The 18539-nt window shown below is 35.9% G+C and overlaps 1 protein-coding gene across 2 annotated transcripts in view; it reads left to right on the top strand.

The window, feature by feature from the left end:
- suclg2 (succinate-CoA ligase GDP-forming subunit beta) overlaps positions 1 to 18539 on the top strand; it is a 112792-nt gene that overhangs the window by 14104 nt on the left and 80149 nt on the right. For both annotated transcript variants that reach the window (XM_006630622.3, XM_015347284.2), the window contains exon 2: positions 7275 to 7416. In XM_006630622.3, coding sequence (XP_006630685.3) covers positions 7275 to 7416 — 142 coding nt within the window. The remainder of the gene's footprint in view (positions 1 to 7274; positions 7417 to 18539) is intronic.

Genomic DNA, 18539 nt, shown 5'->3' with positions numbered 1-18539 from the left:
AGAAATGGTGCAGAGGGTACCCTCACTGATGTTGTGCTGTAGTTTGCCTTTGATGACATACAGCTGCTGTGCTTTCTAAGAGAAAAGGAGCACGTCTGTGTCAAGGAGTGAAGCTCTTTGTCCAAGCTTGGCAAACCTCAGTACTGGAACCATTACTGCAGTTCAAATTTAAGTAACATAATGCATTTTTGCTAATAAGCTATATATTTTTTTCAAACTATGATAGAGAACCAAAAAAACCCCACTGTATTACATTTTTTTTTTCAGATCACAGGAACTATAGGTACCTGGTCTTTAAAACGAGCCATTCTGTAATGTTAAAACTAATCTGCAGATTACACTGCGTTTTAGTCTGTGTTTAAATTAATAATTCTAATTAATGCCTTTGTCTGCCTCCTTTGGAGCATAATATTCATTCTGTACTACTGTAGAATTAAGAAAATGTATTGGCAGGCACTTCACTTTTAATGCAGTATGAAACAATCTACCAGATTTACTGGTCTATTGAGGTTCTTTAATTTTATTTAAGGTTGTAGCCCACAGGCAGCATTTCAGTGTTCTTAATTTTGACACTAATTATTTTAATGTTTTATTTTATCTGCAGATATTATTTAATCGCTTTGTGCTTACAGCATTTACTTTAATGCATGTAATTAATTGTATTTTCTCGTTTTGTACATCAGTATTATCAGTAATACATTTGTATTGCAGTATAATAAACACTATATGATAATGAATGTATTTGGTTGTTCAAAGTTGTATAGACAATGCTATAAAAAGTATGTATTGAATTGTGGTAGATTGATTGTAATAATATTGAAAAGGACAGCTGCTTCTTGTTTCTTTAAATAAAGCTTAACGCATCTATATCTTGAAATATTATCTTTTGTTACTGGCTTATTTACAGTTTTATGAACAGGTAGATTTTCCAATGACGGGCATATCTGTTTAGGTGTGAATATTATAATATCAATGCTATTCTTTTGTTACTTTTTCTTTCATTTGTCTATATAGAAAGGCTGCTCTTTCCTTCATAGCCCAGGAAACAGAAGGCTCTGTAAAACCTTTCCCAATGCAGGCATTTTATTAGCAAAGATGAATTGGAAGTGCTTTTTATGAAGTAATCAAAGGATATAGTGAAAATGCAGAAATAAAATTAGGCATTAGGCTGAGAGACTTTGAAAGGACATTTTATCTCCAAAGACACATTTGTTTTGTCTGCAGTAGCAATAAATTACTTTACAAAGCGTCATCATTTCTGAAGTAAAAGAGTGACAGTTTTGCTTGAGTAATACAATTGATGGAAATGTACACATTTTACCAGTTCAGTGATTGGCCTTTTTTTTTTTACTTGCAGTGTTTTCAAAATAAAATACTTCACAAAGACTGGGTTTTGCTATAGTTGAAAGAAGCCTGGAGGGAGAAATCATTTAATATTCCCTAGAATGTCATTTGCACTGCGATGAATAATTAATTATTTTGCTCTTGGTCAATCACTCTTAGGAAAAGCCCCGAGGTCCGATGGGGATTCTGAATTCATCCGTCGAGATTTTGATCTTTGTTGAAGTTGCATGCTGCTGCCTTGGCTGGATGCTAAAGGAGAAAAGATATAGAAAATAAATCTTGTTCACTGATGCATGGCCTCTCTAGTTAAATCTTTATTTTAATGTTGCTTTCAGTAAATTACTGCTTTTCTCTGCTTTAAAAGTTCACAAATTAGATCTGTTCTTCATACTTTCATATGAAGCATTGATGGAGAATTGTATTTTAAGAAAGAAAAATGGTCATGAGTGTTCACATATCCTGCTACATTTCAAGACATCTGACTTATTACTGTTTCACTAAGAAATATCTTTCTTCGGGGAGCGTTCACTGCTTCCTGAACTGGCTCATTGGATTCTGGATGCTGAACATGTCCTGGTGTTAGTGTTTTTTTTTTTTAATGGCCAGTAAATGATCAGATCAGATTGTTTTCCTCTAGGATTATTAATGACTTCATTTTTGCTACGAGGTCAGATTTGAGTATTTTTTTCATGTTATGATTTCTCCTTGTTTTACCTGATCTTGATGACTATCACGAGAAGTTTTAAATTGCTGCCACCTTAGATTTTCCACCTTTGTCCTCTGATCTCCCAAGTTCATTACGATATTGCTTGAGGACTCTGTAATTTAGAGTCAAATCAGTTGCTGATCTTCCCCTCCATCTCCAGCCCAAGGGAACAGTGTGGTCAACATGATGCAGTTCTGCAGTCTCCAGAACACACTCTGACCTTATTTATACTTGACAGGGTTTTCTGATTTTACAGTAGCACAGTGCATCACTAGGGACCAATGAAGCCTTTTTTGTGCCCAAAAGGCAAACAGATTATTTCTGAAAGTTGTGTTTTGTTTCATGTTTGCTCAGTATATCTTCTGCTGCCTGGTCAAATGGCTTTGAGTTACTTGTGTGCACTACCATCAGCTGTTACCTTCTGAATGTATTGGTTACATTCATTTGTTCTACAATTGCTCAGTGAAATTAGCATTAGTGGTCTCAATCAAAATATAAATCCTTTAAATGCTTTTGGAGTATTTAGCTCGAGTCAATTATGTTTTAAACAGAAAATAGAAATAAAACCTTGTGTTTCTTTCTATGTTTTAATAAATAATTGATTTTTTTCCCTATAGTTCCAATACTTCTTACAAAATCCTTTGTCAGATCATATCTGATTAATGTCTGTCAGGGCAGTGTTCTTAGTGATTGTCAATTGATTCAGTACTGGAAGACATACTCAGGACACAGCTTTTGCAGTGAAAAGCTTTCTATCCTTTATCCCCACAGATGGGGACAGGTCATACCTTGAAAAAGATGCTTGCATCTGCCTGCTGCTCTTTGATGGCACATGCAAGCATAACAGCTTCTCAGCAATATTTCTCCCTAGTTCTGTCATCATAATATTTGTATTAAAGTAGCAGGTCTTTTATGTATGTTTGTTTATGGAAACATTGAAAACATTTATATTGAAAACTTCAAATGGTGATTTCTGTAAGATTTAATTTTTGTCATCACATCTCTACACTTTCCCTATTTGTATGCATTTGTATGCTTTTGGAAGATACTTAAATACTGAGAAATGGACAGCAAATGTGTGACTTTCCTCTCTGAGCTGTGTGCTACATAATCATTTCTTTTCACAGGACAAACTATAGTATAATGATCTGTTTTTTTAGTTTGCTTTTATACATCTTTTTCAAGTATTAAATGGAAATGGATATTTACAGTGGTTTGTCTGGCCGTATACTGTTCTTTCATGGAAACAACTGTAATATACTATTTATTGCTAGGTTCTTGTACCTGTCTACAATGTGCATTATTTTATGTAGTGAGGCCACCATTTAAAATTATATGGTTTCCTGAAATAGAAATGGCATTTTCAGTGGCCACTAACATTTATGATAGACTATAGAGCATTTATTCTCTGAAGGAAGCAACCATATACAACAGCAGTAACTGATTTTGTGAGACTAAAATTGTTTCAACTTCTTAAAATTAAAATTTTATTTGCAGTTTGTTAGCATTGCTGTCTCGCAGTGCTGGGGCCCTGGGTTAAATTTTTGGGGCATTATCTGTGTGGTGTTTGGAAGTTCTCTCCAAGTTTTTGTGAGTTTCCTCTGGTGCGTGCGTCAGTGTGCCCTGCAGTGGACTGGCATCCCATCCAGGGATCAAATCACTTTACAGGTAATGGGGACTCCCCTCCACCGTCACCAATGTGCAGCATCCACCTGAATGGATGGAATTTAGTGTATACCAGTGGTATATGGTATATAACATATAAAGTTTTAGCCAGCAGCCATATCACTCTGTAGCTCACAGGTGGCAGCCCACTGAAGCTAAGCAGGTGTGAGCCTGGTCAGTACCTGGATGAGAGACCTCCTGGGAAAAACTAAGGTTGCTGCTGGAAGTGTTTTAAGATAAGATCATTTTTGTTGGCCATATACAATTTCTTGTATTAGGAATTTGTCTTTTTGCATACCCCAATTTGCTCTCCATAAGAAACATACAAGGAGAAAAGCTTGGGGTCAGAGCGCAGGGTCAGCCATTTATACGGTGCCCCTGGTACAATTGGGGTTAAGGACCTTGCTCAGGGGCCCACCAGAGTAGGATTCCTCTGCTGGCCGCGGGATACGAACCAGCAACCTTCTCACAATGGGTGCAGGTCCTTAGTCACTGAGCCACCTGTTGGGTGCAGTCTGTGTGGGTCCTTTTGTCCCAGTTTAGTGACGGGGACACTATACTGTAAAATAGGCGCCGTCCTTTGGATGAGATGTAAAACCAAGGTCCTGACTCTCAGAGGTCATTAAAACTTCCAGAGTGGTTTTCAAGGAGTAGGTGTATAACCTCAGCATCCAGGTCAAATTTCCCATTGGCCTTTACCAATCATGGCCTCCTTGTAATCCCCATATGTGAACTGGCTTCATTACTCTGTTCCCCTCCCCACTGATAGCTGATGGGTGGTGAGTGTACTGTGCGCACTATGGCTACAAGCGCATCATCGAGGTGGAGGTGGTGGAGGGCAGTCCCCATTACCTGTAAAGTGCTTTGACTGTAGTGTCCAGAAAAGCGTGGTATAGTTGTAAGCAATTATTATTATTATTTTTTATTATTAAAGTTGGTGTGGTGTGATTAAATTAAATGGACCTGGTGTAGCAAAACATTAAAATCAATATTACATTGATACAATTCATAATTTAATTTTTTTTGTGCCTTGTGACTATATGAAATGGCTTCATGACATTATGAATGTGTAGTATGTAGTTTGCATTGACAGTTTCTTTCAACAACAGTTGAGGTGGCAGAATGAGGAGATAGGTCAACATTCAACAGGGAGGCTCATTCACTCAGTGGACTCATTAGACAAAGCATGGAGAGAGCCTGACCATTAATAAAATGCAAAGGAACAAGTAATAGGTTTATTCCATGCTGAAAAAAAAGAAGAAAGAAAAACACAACGTTTCGGTCGTGGAGCCTTCTTCAGGTGTGAGAGAGACAAGGCAGTAAGCAAAGGTAATGTAGCGGGAGAACAAAGGCTGGGAGAGAGGAGGAGCGAGAGGCGGGAGCAGAGGACAGAAAGAGAGGCCAATCAAGAGGTGTGAACATTCAAAAGAAAAGTAGTCTGTCGTTAGGAGAAGGGGGAAGGTGTGATCCTAGCTGCAGGATAATTTTGGTTTCTGTAGTCTTTCTGATGTATGAGTTCGGAAAACTGAGTGCAGTCATGTTCTCATTCTCAAACTTCCTAGCAGAGATCTAGTGCTCATGTCTAGAATTGGCTCAGTTTTCTGTTGCCAGGGTTTTAAATGAAACAAAATTTGCCTCAATGCATTTCCTTTTTTCATGTAACATACTGATCTGACTAGGCAACTGTTTCAAAATAGTTCTTGCTGTCTGCTTTTATATTATTGTAAATCGTGGCCTCTTGAGAACTTTCAAAGGAAGGTGTTCAGGTGTTTTATCATTCAGTACTGCACTCTATTGTCTTGTCAGAAATAAGAGTTTTATTTAATATTTAAGGCTGAATTTCTTTTGCTTGCATACAGTACATATGAGTGCTTCACACTTCCCTATTTCAATTCGATCAATATTGAGGAGAACAGTCGTTGAATGTTTAAAATTGTAAAGAAGGCTCCACAGCTGAAATGTTGTGTTTTCTCTCTTCTCTTTTCAGCATGGAATAAACCTATTACTTGTTCCTTTGTAAAATATTATAATTGAATTTATATACGTGCCATTTTAAGCATTGAAAAACTTTATTTGAGCCTTTTTTTCTATGCAGTGAGTTTCAAGTGTGCAGTACAGAAATATTTCCCAAGTCTAGAAAAGTGCCACACACACTTGAATGATTTTAACAATAACAGTTTTTGGAAAGAGTACTGCTTTGTGCTTTATGGCTGAATTTGCCCCTTATGGAAGCTTAAAAAGCCAAAAGGTTAAATCTTTAATAATGGCACTCTAAACCAATGATATGTCTCTTCATCTTCTGTAGTTCTGGTGCATTTAAATTCAGCCTACATTTTATATACACTGGCCAGCATCAGAAATGGAACTCTGTTGTATTTTATTCGAGAGCTGTGGTGTCCAGTCCTCTTACTGGCAATTTTGAATTTCCAGATCGATTATAACCGTCTTAGGGAAGGCTGGGTTACATCATTAAAAAGGTTAGGTCTCATCGTTAGTTGTATATCCACAGTAAATTTTAAGGTAAGGTTTGAAGTTTGTAATAAAGTTAGTGTAATGCTTGGTCTTTGGTTCCAATTAGGGATGGGTTTGGGTTGTGGCTTATTTTAAAGGTTTAGCGAGTTGAAGATTTTGTAATTGCATTTTGATCTGATTAGGTTCAGAATTAAGTGACTTAAGGGTAAGATTTAAGATAGATTAGCGTGACTTTACATGTGCTTGGATTATGATACCATTGTTTAAACTTACTTTATGTTACTTGCATAGATTCCTGCAACCTGCCCAAGAGCACAAATGTTCTTTATCGTATTTCTTAGTCGAGGGATCTGTGATATGAAAAACATCAAAATTTAAGAAACCCACCTACTTGAGTAGGCAGCTCACATTGCATTGTCTGGCACTGCTTACGGTTGCCTTACTCTCACCGCCTTCGTCCAGATTGTACTAATGAACTGTTTCGCCCTTCTCCTTATTTGTATTGCTCTTTGGGAATACAGATTAATTATAGAATGTGGTGTGTTTAACAAATTACTAAACGCATACTATTTGCTATTATTAATGCGGATTTGCTTGTACGTTTGCAATGTTTTGGTTATTTCTAACTTTGTGTTTTTCCAAATGCAAACAGTGTGTTTCTGGTACTTTTAAATGCACTTCAATTGATTGTTCTGCTGTACAGGCACAGATATTATTTTCATTCCCCTTTTTGTTTTTTTTAAGTTTTCTCTATCTGTTCTGCTACTTTGTAAATAATAATTCTCTCCCACAGATGCACACGTTCAAGAAACTAGCGAGTGGAATCCATTCAAAAAGAAAGTGGAATGACAGATTTAAAATGAGACTGATTGTTTAACAGCTGTAACAGCTGGAGTTGACTTACTTCCGGTCTGCTGAGACAGCAGCAAAGTGCGCTCCACTGTTTCTTTTGCGTTTCATCACACTTGAAAAAGATGATGTATGAGATGGTCTGCATAGTTCTTCATTAAACAGGTTCGGAAACTGCAAACAATGACTACATATAGCATATAAACTATGACCAAATGCTCTCATCCTTTTCCTGTAGACGGCCTGTGTTCATCCCAGACGATGGCTGAACCTGCAAGAGTACCAGAGCAAGAAGCTGATGCAGGACTGTGGTGTGGCCGTGCAGAGGTTTTTTGTGGCTGACACTGCCTCGGAAGCCTTGGAAGCTGCCAAAAGGCTAAGTAAGTAGGAGCAGGAGTATATAAAGGCTCATCTTTTCTGAGCCGGGTCCTTGGTGGTCTTGGTGGCTTGCTCCTGCACTTTTTCTCACCCCCCACTATGAACCAAAGGGGCATTCCACAGAGACACACCACTGTTACTCACTAGGATGAATCAGTGGAGAACACTCTCAAAATCAAGGATAACTCAGTATCATTGACCGCATTAAGCTAAGGTATTTACAAAATATTGGTGGATGTTCAAGACTAGAAATGGAAAAAAAAAATAGCTGAAAGCATCAGGCTCCTGAGCATGATCAGGTGTTACAAGTTTGACTCTGGATAATGGTACTAGCCAACACAAAAAATTACAGGTTCAAATGACAAAATAATACAATCACAATGGTTATTCTTTGGATTATGTTCTGATATTCATATATATTCCTAAATAGGAATTAGATTATGTGCTTCTTTTGTAAAGATAGATATGCAGTATGTTTTTGCAGTTTATTTTGGTATTTACATTGTTCCAAATATTTATTGGAGTAAAAGTAAGTGAATGTCATTATACATTATAAATTAATAGCTTCTATGTAAATATTAAGTGTTTCCTTATACTGAATTTATTAATTGGTATAGTACAATAGCAGAATATTGCCAGTCAACAACCGGGTTATTTGTTGCCAGTTGTTGACTGCCACACCATCACAATTATAGGAAGTGATACAATCATAAAGTTTTACATACAGTATGTGGTAAACACTGTGGTTTCTGGTAAGGAAATCGCATATGACAAGTCCACAGAAATCAAAATTTTATCTCATGTAGATGATTCCTATTGACACTTTGTAGCCGAATCTGCTGAAGAGTGGAAACAAAATTGATGAATTTTTGTCTTCTCTCTGTTCCTTAAGGAGATTATCATCAAGTATTGTTTGTTCCTGTAGACAGCTTTTTGGCTCTAGACCAGTTTGTCAATTACCGATGTTGCTTCTCCATACTTGCTGATTATGCTTTGGATATCAAAAATTTGAAAATCCAGTGACATAGGTGTTTCACTCGGTATTTTTCTGTAGTTAAAAAACATGATGGTATAGTGATCTTCTCCTTAAATTTTTATCGAGTTTGTTTTATATTGTTTCTCCTAATGGGTGTGCATCTTTCATTACAAAAGTAGAAACCTTTTATCTTATGAATGAGTAGAGAGGAACAGGTGTTCGAAAAGCTTAGTTTCATCTCACGCAAGCTAAGGCTTATTAATAACAATGTTGCTACAATAGCATAAAACACTGACTAAATTTTTTATGCTTGTAAAGTATATGTCTTGAATCTGTTTGACTTTTTCTTACACAGCAGTGTTTGTTGTGTTCTACACTAATTCTTAACTTTCTTTAATGAGTCTTTCTTTTCGATAATTTTATATTCCCAATCTGACCTCGGGGGAGGTGATTATGTAGCAGCCCATGCTGACTGTTCCTGCTTGTAAAATAAATGAATGTTTTTTAATGTGATGATTAAAATAACGTACACCGAGTGTTACAAGATGGAGGTGTTTGTGTTAAACTTTCATTCTCTGTTCTGAAAACTGAGGCAGCCGCAGTTCTTTTGGAACCAGGTTCTGTGCAAGTGTCTACAGAGCCTAACTAAAATATTCGGACCCTTCATATAGTGTCCGATTTTGTGAGATTGCGAAATGATGCCTACACCGTTTTCTAGACTTAATATTTTATTCGAAACATGAATGCTCAAGCCAAACACATCTATGAGTAAGATGAATTACAGTAGGTGTCAGCAAAAACTAAAGGGAAAAAGCTGAAGTATGGTGATTGCATAACTAGTAAGACCTGTGATCTCAGTATTTGGTGGAAGCACTTTTGTCAGCAATTCTAGCTGAAAGTGATTTTAGGTCTCTGCAAGGGTTTGGTCAATTTTAAGCCCATTTTTCTCGGCATAATTAAGCTCTCACTTTACTTGGGGAATCACTTATGGACAGCAGATTCCTAATAGGATGCAAGTCAAGACTTTGACTAGGTCATCCAAGGACGTTCACTTTCTTGTTCTTTATCCACTCAAATGTAGATTAGGCTATGTGATATTCATTGTCCTTTTTGCCCCAGTTGTAAGTCTTTAGGAGACTAAAACAGGTTTTTTTCTCTAGTATTCTCATCTGATCACAACACCATATACAATTTTGCAGGATCACTCAGGTTTCAACATTGTTTCAAACTCCATGTGGGATATGAGATGGATTTTCCTCTGTGCCATACGGGCTAGCTCTGTGGGGTGACTGGGATATTGTTGACTGAAATATAATTTGTCTCATCTCTACCATTAAACTCTAGCTCTTTAAAAATTGCTGTTGGCCTCACAGTGGCATCCCTTACAAGTTTCCACTTTAGGTGGGTAGCTGCGTCAGCATGCGTAGGCTGCAAAGGAACAAGTAATAGGTTTATTCCATGCTGAAAAAAAGAAGAAAGAGAACACAACGTTTCGGCCGTGGAGCCTTCTTCAGGTGTGAGAGAGACAGGGCAGTAGGCAAAGGTAAAGTAGCGGGAGAACAAAGGTTGGGAGGGAGGAGGAGTGAGAGGCGAGAGCAGCCCAGCTGGCCAGTTTGAAGGAATAGCCTGATCTAAACAGTGTCAGGGTAGTACAGTGCGCCTTCCACTTCTTAATGATTGACTTCACCCTGTTCAAAAGGATGTTCAGTGTCTTTGAAAGTGTTTTATACTCTTCTTTTTGTCTTTGTATTCCTATATCTTTTATTTTTCCCTGAGTTTCTTTGAAAGCTCTTTAGTCTTCAAGGTGGAGTCTTTGCTTGGAATTCACTACCTGACCAAGGAACCTCACAGAAATGTTTTTGTTCTGAAATTATGTGAACCACTATTATTGCACAGTCAGAGTCTGCCCAACGAAGTTCATTTAGGCTTGCCACAGGCTTGAATGGCTTGAATGAATGCAGAAGGTTTTTTATGTAACCAAAAGCAAATGCTATTTCACAGTGTCATGACTGCAAGAGTCAAAGCTTGTAAGGGCCTGAATAAATTTGCAAGGCACTGTATTTAAATTGTTTGATGAGGTTTTTCCCTCCAACATTAGCACCTATAGCACATATCTATAGCAATATAGATCTGCTGCACGTACAGTGAAAGATGTGAAAGATTAAACACACAGCAGTAGTACAGCATTTTTTTCTGCAAAAGTCTTGTCTTAAAATCCAGACTTAAAATATCACTTAGTTCTGTGCCAGAGTAGTGAGGGCGGATGGGCTCTGGCTAGAGGTTTCCAGTGAAACCTGTCGCTACAGCTCAGTATCTGGATTTTCCATCAAAGTACGCAACATCATCTCTCCTGAGAAGAAACAGCTTTGGGCCAAGGGGAAGCTGAGGTGCCCAAGCAAGACGCAGGAAATGAATTGTCTCTGGCTGCTACTGCTGGGCGTCTATGAACATCAAATATATTCTATCTGTTGAGCTTACTTAACCATAAAACCATGAAGCTGACAACTTAATTGGAGCTGCTTCTGGAGAAACGCTTTTGAGGGCAGACTTTATAAAGTGGATCATGATTGATTTTGCTACTTAGCTTCATAGCTTAAATAGTTATTTGAAGTTGTTACTAATAAAAAAGTGAAAAAGGGTGGTGAAAAGATGAGAAAGCATATTATTTTCTTATATTGTATGTTTGAATCTGGTACATATTTAAATTTTATGATTAGTCATTTCTTGAGCCTAAATATTTCTTCTAACAAGCAAAACATTTTTGGGGGCGGGGTTTGTTTATGTAAATGAAGAGTACCTTATCTAGCCTGTTACCTGGTCTGTTCCATTATAAGTAATGCAGTTTGGTCGTTCCTCCCCAAAAAATTAAAATATCTTTTCATTTGCTGAATATGATAAACTATGTGTCGTAAAACATGAAAATTTTAGAGCACAGGTTGGAGTTGGGCTTTTGCAGTTAAGTAATCTACCTGTCAAAGCAGCAAACCTAGTGCAGGCTACATCAGTCATGTTAAGGGATGTGATCTCACTGTACTACTTCGAATAAGCGGAGGAGTACAGAAAGATAAAAATAACAGTGTCAGTGCCTTTATTTGAAAAAGGAACACATTTTCCAGGATTATTTTTACCGTTAGTTTTAATAAATCTGGTTAAACATTTAAAGAAAGGGACTTTTCAAAGAACAGCACAGCTAGTGTGTCAGTCAGTTTTAACTATTTTTGTGTCTATTAGCTATGGCTTTATTGAACATTGCAGTCACGGGAACATGGTTATCAAAATCTCAAAGCAAATGTTGTTGGGTGTACAAATCAATTTACTGATTTCAAATAAAATGATTGCTTGAATTCACTTTAGTCTCAATTGTTGTTGTGGAATAGCTGTTTTTATACACAATCTAAATGAAGTCCATTAGTATAGCAGTATTTGGACTCTATGAGAGACAAAAGAGCAAAGGATCCAAGGCTAAACTAGGTTAGGAAGGTCATTTAGCTTCCATGGGCTTCATAATGAAAAGTCCCAGAAAATGATGTCTTGTTGTTGTTTTCTGAAGATGGGGCTATTTAAAGATCACAATACTGAACAAAGAAATAATATTAACCATTTTTTGTTTCTTTAGGTAATATGTCATCTAATCAAATACACATCTAGCTTTCAAATATAGGCCAGGCAGCTAACCATTTTTGTCCATAAAATGCAGGTTGAGTAATGAATATAAATTGCAATATTTCTTTTCTGTTTTCTCAAAAAAAGCTCTCTAAATAAAACTCAGAAAATGACTTTTGGCTGCTCTTTGTATCTCATAAACCTGTTGACAGATGCATCTGTTGAATTAATCTTGATGGATTTGCACCAGGCTTTACATTCACATAATACAGTTTTCTTTGCATCTGAGTTATCTCACACATCTGTCACATTTTTTTGTGTTTTTGATGCAGAAATGCACAGTCTGGAACCTGGAAATATTTGGATGAATTACATTTGCCTCAAATGTTGAGCTAGATTGATGGATTCATGCATTGCTTGTATTCAGAAAATAAAACATTATGGAAAAGTAACCATTCCATAAGTAATAATAGGCATATTAAGAAACATAGTTTGTTGTGTATCTTGAGGAAAAAAACTGAATTTCACGGATCTTATTCGTTAAGAGTATTTGCATTTTGAATGTGAGAGACTGCATTTAGGTTATTTTTGCTAAAAGTCGAGTATCACAATAAGGAAGACACTAATGTTTAACAACATACCACATTTGTTAAAAATTGTTTATAGTGAAAATTACCGATAAAAGCAGAGTGATTAATATACTCTTATTTTAAAAAATAATTTGCAGCCAATCAAACCTGCTGTGCTGTGATGCGATGCGAGTTGTTTTCATAATTTTGGCTGAAATCTATCTGTGGTGGAACTGTAGGATATCAATGTACTCTTTACTTTAGAAATGAAGCTTAGTCTGGAAAGAATTACTTCAGAGAAGTGCCACTCAAGGCTCTGTCACAAATATGAGTTATGACGGCTCGATCAGTCTCCGAAGCAGTGTGGAATGCTGTGTAAATTGCGTATACCAGTATGGTACAGTATCATGGCTCTGAACCACCTTGTGGTTTAGACGCAACAGAGGACTGTCACAGTTGTCTGTGTAAATGGATTTGCTCAACGAATATTGTAGGCGGTATCTGAGGTGCAACACCTCATTTGACTGTTCCAAAAAAACTAGCTCTGGCTACTCATCAGTGTTTGTTTAATTCAAAATTAAGATGAAGGAAGAGACAATTATAAACTTGTGGCAAGTGTTTAATTTGGTCATACAACATTGGATGAAATTGGGTTTATAGAAGGAGCTCAGACAAACTGCCTAAGTGTAGTTAAAACTACAAGAAACAACATCCTATTTAAGAATCTATGCTTCCGAACCTTTCTGTGAAATTAAAAGATCACAATTCTCTGGGCATAAAGTCTGAGCATTATGACAATGAGGATATCCTCTATCCATATGAAAAGGAAATGGCAATTTAATATAAAATGTGCTATAGAAATGTTCATTTTTGACATATCTCTGAAATTATCAATACTGGCATATCAGTGTGTAGTTACTAATTAAGTATACACTATTCTAGTTTTTTAACTGTATTGTTTTTTAACTATACAGTATTCTAGTTTTTTAACTGTATTGCATCCAAAGCACTATTTCAGGGAATCCTCTACTCTCTGGTAAATTGTTAGATGATAAGAGTATCTTTTTGTTTCTTTTGTGTATCTTGCAATACAATAATTTTCACTTTAGATTCATGATAGACAAAAGTTAGGTTGCCTGTAAACATGTTATCGGTATTCTGTCAATATACAGTATATTGTCTTCTATGGCATTATCGTTTTGCATTGGAAAACAGGGTACTCAAGATTACTGCATTAGTTGTCCCTTCAAAAACTCCTTAATTTCATAAGATGATGGGTTATTTTTTAGATTGAGGTTATTTAGGTGAACCATCTCGTTAAAGAAAGATTGCAATTAACAAGAAGAATGAATGTATTCATTCACATTGCAGTAATATGAATATTCAAAGTAAAGTGTTCTGTTTTATGCATAGCAGTCAAATCTCCTGTGTACTTATTAGAGGGATTTCAAGCACGATATGTCAAAATACAGCATAATGTGGAATTGCAATGCCATTAAACTGCCTTATAAAAATTCAGGTGTGAAAGTTGGCCTAGCAGTAAATTGTCTTGAAAGGATAATGTAAAATTTGCACAGTGTAGGAGCATTATTTTTCAACCATATTATGATTATTTGGCTAAAATAAGGGCAGCTTTATTTTAATAATTTTCTGCACATGAAATAATTAACTTTTGCAAGTGTACTATATTGTGTTATGGACAGTTGAGATAATTTATTTCCAGATTTAAAACAATTGCTGTATGTCTTCTAAGTGACTCAACTTGTAAAGGTGTTCACCTGAGCTCAGGTTGAGCTCTATGATCATGGGTTTGGGTCTGGGTCATGTCACTAGCAGACTGTGACTGGGACTTCTCAAGCAGTGGCTTATAGTTGGATGAGCACAACAGACGGTAGGGTTGGATTAGTGCATGCTGTGCTGTTAGTGAGGGTAATACCTCTCCTCCAGGTGGCAGTGAACCTGTGGTACAGTATAAGCTCGAAGGCTGGGTGGGTAGGAGGAGTCAGTCTATGATTTCCCCCACTGCAAAAATGGATTTGCATTATTAAAGAAACACCAATCACTATTAATAAAACCATTTTTAGAATTGATTTATTATTTATAAGGACAAAAGTGACATGTATGGAGGAGACTCCTACAGTATGTTGTGCAAAACTATTATTGCTTGCATGGACACATTTGGAAAAAGTTGGTAAAGCTGTCAAACTCTTTACTGCCAAACTTATGAAGATCTGTAAAATCTCTCTTAAAGATGGAGATTTCAGGTTTTAGTTTCCTTTCTCAGGAATATTGTATATGATCATTGGTATACTTTTATGTGAGGCGTTTCATGGTGTCTTCAGTAATTACATTTTCTTTTATATGTTGTGTAGTTTTTGATTGAACACATTTTTACTTACAGTCATTGAAAGCAATGATTCATCCCTTTTTATATTGTTTTTTTTTAGATTATTTGAACCCCAAAGACTTTTGATATCCCAGAAGAGTTAAGACAGCTTTAATTTTCTGGTTCGTTTGTCTGTCGCTAATGAAATAGCACATAATATACCACACAGCACAAATTGAGACAGTAACTATTGAGACAGTGTTATATTTCTTCTGTATTTAAGATGACACTGCAGAAGTGCTTAATTTGTCTTATGTACACTCTGATCTTATGATCTCAATAAAAACAGAAATGCAAAATTTTGATGGTCTGAAAACTTGATGTTAGAGTTAAAGAAAACAGAATTATAGTGATTCCAAATACAAAAACAAGTAAAGTGAGATAAAAGAATAAATGATTGTAATGCTTTACAATGAAAATAAGGGTGATTGAGTCATCATTGCTAAACGTCATTCAGAACATCAAGTTACCTTTATTGTCAATAACCAATATGACTAACTAGGGCCTCCTCCATATCAGAAGATTAAAAAAAATAAACATTAATTAGAAATGCATTACCTTTGATTGAATGCCTTTAATTACTGCATTAAATAATTTGATATGTCTAAATGCCTGTTCCATGGTGCAGTTGAGGTGAGGTTTTACAGTTCTGGTAAGTTCCCAAAACTTTTAAAAGAATAAAACATCTACACTTACCTACCCTCAAGCCAATTTACCAAAATCATCATCATCTTTTTTTCTGACAGCTCATTTTCTTCTTGAACATTATAGAGTGAGTTTGGATGGGTAAAAAAAACATAAGAAAAACTGAACTAGATCATCCTTGAAAATAATTTTAATGTTATTCTTTCAATTTTGCAACATGCAATTAAATCAGTTGTGTTTCTACAGTGTTTTTCATCCCAAAGGATCCCAAGGTGCTTTGCATATACCCACTTCATTTACCTAGGAAGTTCAGTATCTTCTTAGCTGATGTGTTTCTGCTATTATAAACCAGTAACTTCACTGCACTGCAGATCAGGTGAGGAAACTATTAATTATTTCACAATTGAAACAAGGGAGAAATTTAGGTAGTGCAGATTGTGCAGACCTATAGAGAAGTTTAGCCAGAACATAGGGGTTAATGCTCCTACCCTTACAAATAGTGATGAAGGATAAATGGCATAATAGTCAGGATCTCAGTTTAACATCTCCTCCAAAGCATAGCACCTTCACAGCCCTATTAGTGGAAAACATACACAAATTATAGCAGAAACCTGGTTTTCCTTTGATGTTTCCCATTCAGTTGGTGACCTGGTCCTTCCTGGATTATCTTCTGAGATCTGATGAGATCTGTACAAGTCGGTAATGCTGCTGTCAAATAACAAATTCTGTGTATAAACTCTTGTAAGAAACTTGTAACAGTACTTTTTCATCTCCATCTCGATTATCTGACAAAAAGGACCAATGACAAAAAGTATTCAGAATTATTTGAATGCTGTATGTTGAGTAAGAACCTTGTAACAGTACTTTTTCATCTCCATCACGATTGTCTGACAAAAAGGACCAATGACAAATAGTATTCAGAATTATTTGGATGCTGTACGTTGTGGAAATTTAGTGCAAACTGATTGCTGAATATCTGAACATTATTTTGACTGTCTTATTTCTTTTGTTTTGTTAGTGCTTTACCACTGAGGTTACCTTACTGAATAACTGAAGTAGCTGTACAGTAGTTATACTTTAGTCTTTTCTTTAGGCACCTGATATTTAAATACTCTCACCCTTGAGCTGAATGAATATAGATAGCTGCAGGGGAGAGAAAGGAGAATTTCAGCCGCACTACCTATTTTTGTTCAATATCCTGCATCCCTCTAGTTTTCAATCTTTCTTACATTGTTCTGTTATAAGCCACCATTCTGTTAAGTCACGTCCATCTGTCATCCATTGCTTGTACCAAAACACCATCTTGTTGATGCATTGTGTTTTTATTTTTCTGCTCAATGTCAATGCTTTTTGTTTTGACTTTGCTAAAAGTCTGGTGTCTAGAAATGCATGCAGTATATATAAACACTGTAGTAGTTGGCGTTTGATCCTGATGTTGTGCTTCCTTCAATCTAGATGGTAAAACAAATACATTTGTCAGTCTCCTGGGATCTGAAGTGCTTAGTTTGGGCAATTGTTTGTCTAATTAATTTTTATTCCATTTTAGCAGTGCATTTTTTAAATAAATATCTAAATATTTATGCTACAGTGCCTGTCATAAAAGAGGGAATCAGTTATTATATTCACAGATTTACCATATGGCCATTTAAATCATTTGCTTGAGCCATCACATCCTGAATACATGCTATGGAAGATCCTGGCTCCGAGATGGCCAGTTGGGGAATATTGCACATGAAACGTCCCTAATGCAGATGGTGAAACAAAAGGTCCACAATGTTTCCTGACTTTATTTAGGTTAGAACGAAATACTTTATAAATAAAATAATAATAAATGTTATTTTACAGTATATAGCACCTTTAAAAGTGTATTGCAAAGTGCTTCACAGTAAGAAAAAAGAAAAAAACACAAAGGAGACAGCAGAATTAACACAATTACAGCAAGGGTTGGAATGCAATAGGATTATAAAGGGTCAGACAGAACCAGTTAAATAAAAGCCCTTCTAAAGAAGAATAAAAAGAATCATATTCCTTCTTTGGAGCATGACATATACATAATAATAATGTTTATTCCTTGCATTTATATTGTGCTTTTTATTTCAACAGATCTTAAATTTCTAAATTTGTAGGATGTTTTCCTACCATGCTGAGAATTAATGTAACTTGTGAGAACGTTTTGCCAGTTTCAGTAAAGTTTGACATGGATACGGTATAGGTCAGTGTTAAGTGCTGAACCACCAACAGATAATTTTTAGGAATAGGCTCGAACTTTCCATATACAGGTATTTTAGGACATTAGACACCAGTATACTGTGGGCTATAATAATAATCACACAGTTTGAATATAGCAGTGATGTTTCTAAATAAAAAAAAATCTTCATTACTCATGGTTTGCTACATGTCTTAAACTCAGATGAATTATTTTTTTCTTCAATCTCTCCAGTAAGAGAAACAAAGAAATACAAGGTTATTTAATGTGTAATAGAGTCTGGAAAAAGAAAAAAAGTAAAGGCCCTCTAATATGAAATTCTTGCAGTTTATGGGTCATAAAGGACTGTAATTGCAGTACTGATTTGTGTGTATATTGTAAAACAACTGAGATGTCTTTCAAATTATTTCTGTAAATACATTTCAAAGAATACGAGCTGCATTCAGGAACCTCACAAATCAAAATCTAATTTCGGATACTTGACAGCTGTGCAATATTGATATAATATGTTATACATTACCTTAATTCACAATAAGAGATTTGCTGCTTAGCTAACATTTCAGTGGCTTGTTAAGGCACTAGGAATTATGCTATTATTTTTGTAATGTTCACTCTAAATTAGCTCTTTTATTATAGATACTTTATATTGCATAAAGTTGTAAATTTGTTATAAAATCTTATTTTTATTCATGATGTATTTGCTCTAGCATTTGTTTTTTTCGTGCAGTCCTGCACATGCA

This window comes from Lepisosteus oculatus, chromosome 4, assembly GCF_040954835.1.
Source record: "Lepisosteus oculatus isolate fLepOcu1 chromosome 4, fLepOcu1.hap2, whole genome shotgun sequence".
NCBI lineage: Eukaryota > Metazoa > Chordata > Actinopteri > Semionotiformes > Lepisosteidae > Lepisosteus > Lepisosteus oculatus.
The sequence above is the reverse complement of the archived record's forward strand: the minus strand, read 5'-3'. Positions and strand labels throughout refer to the sequence as shown.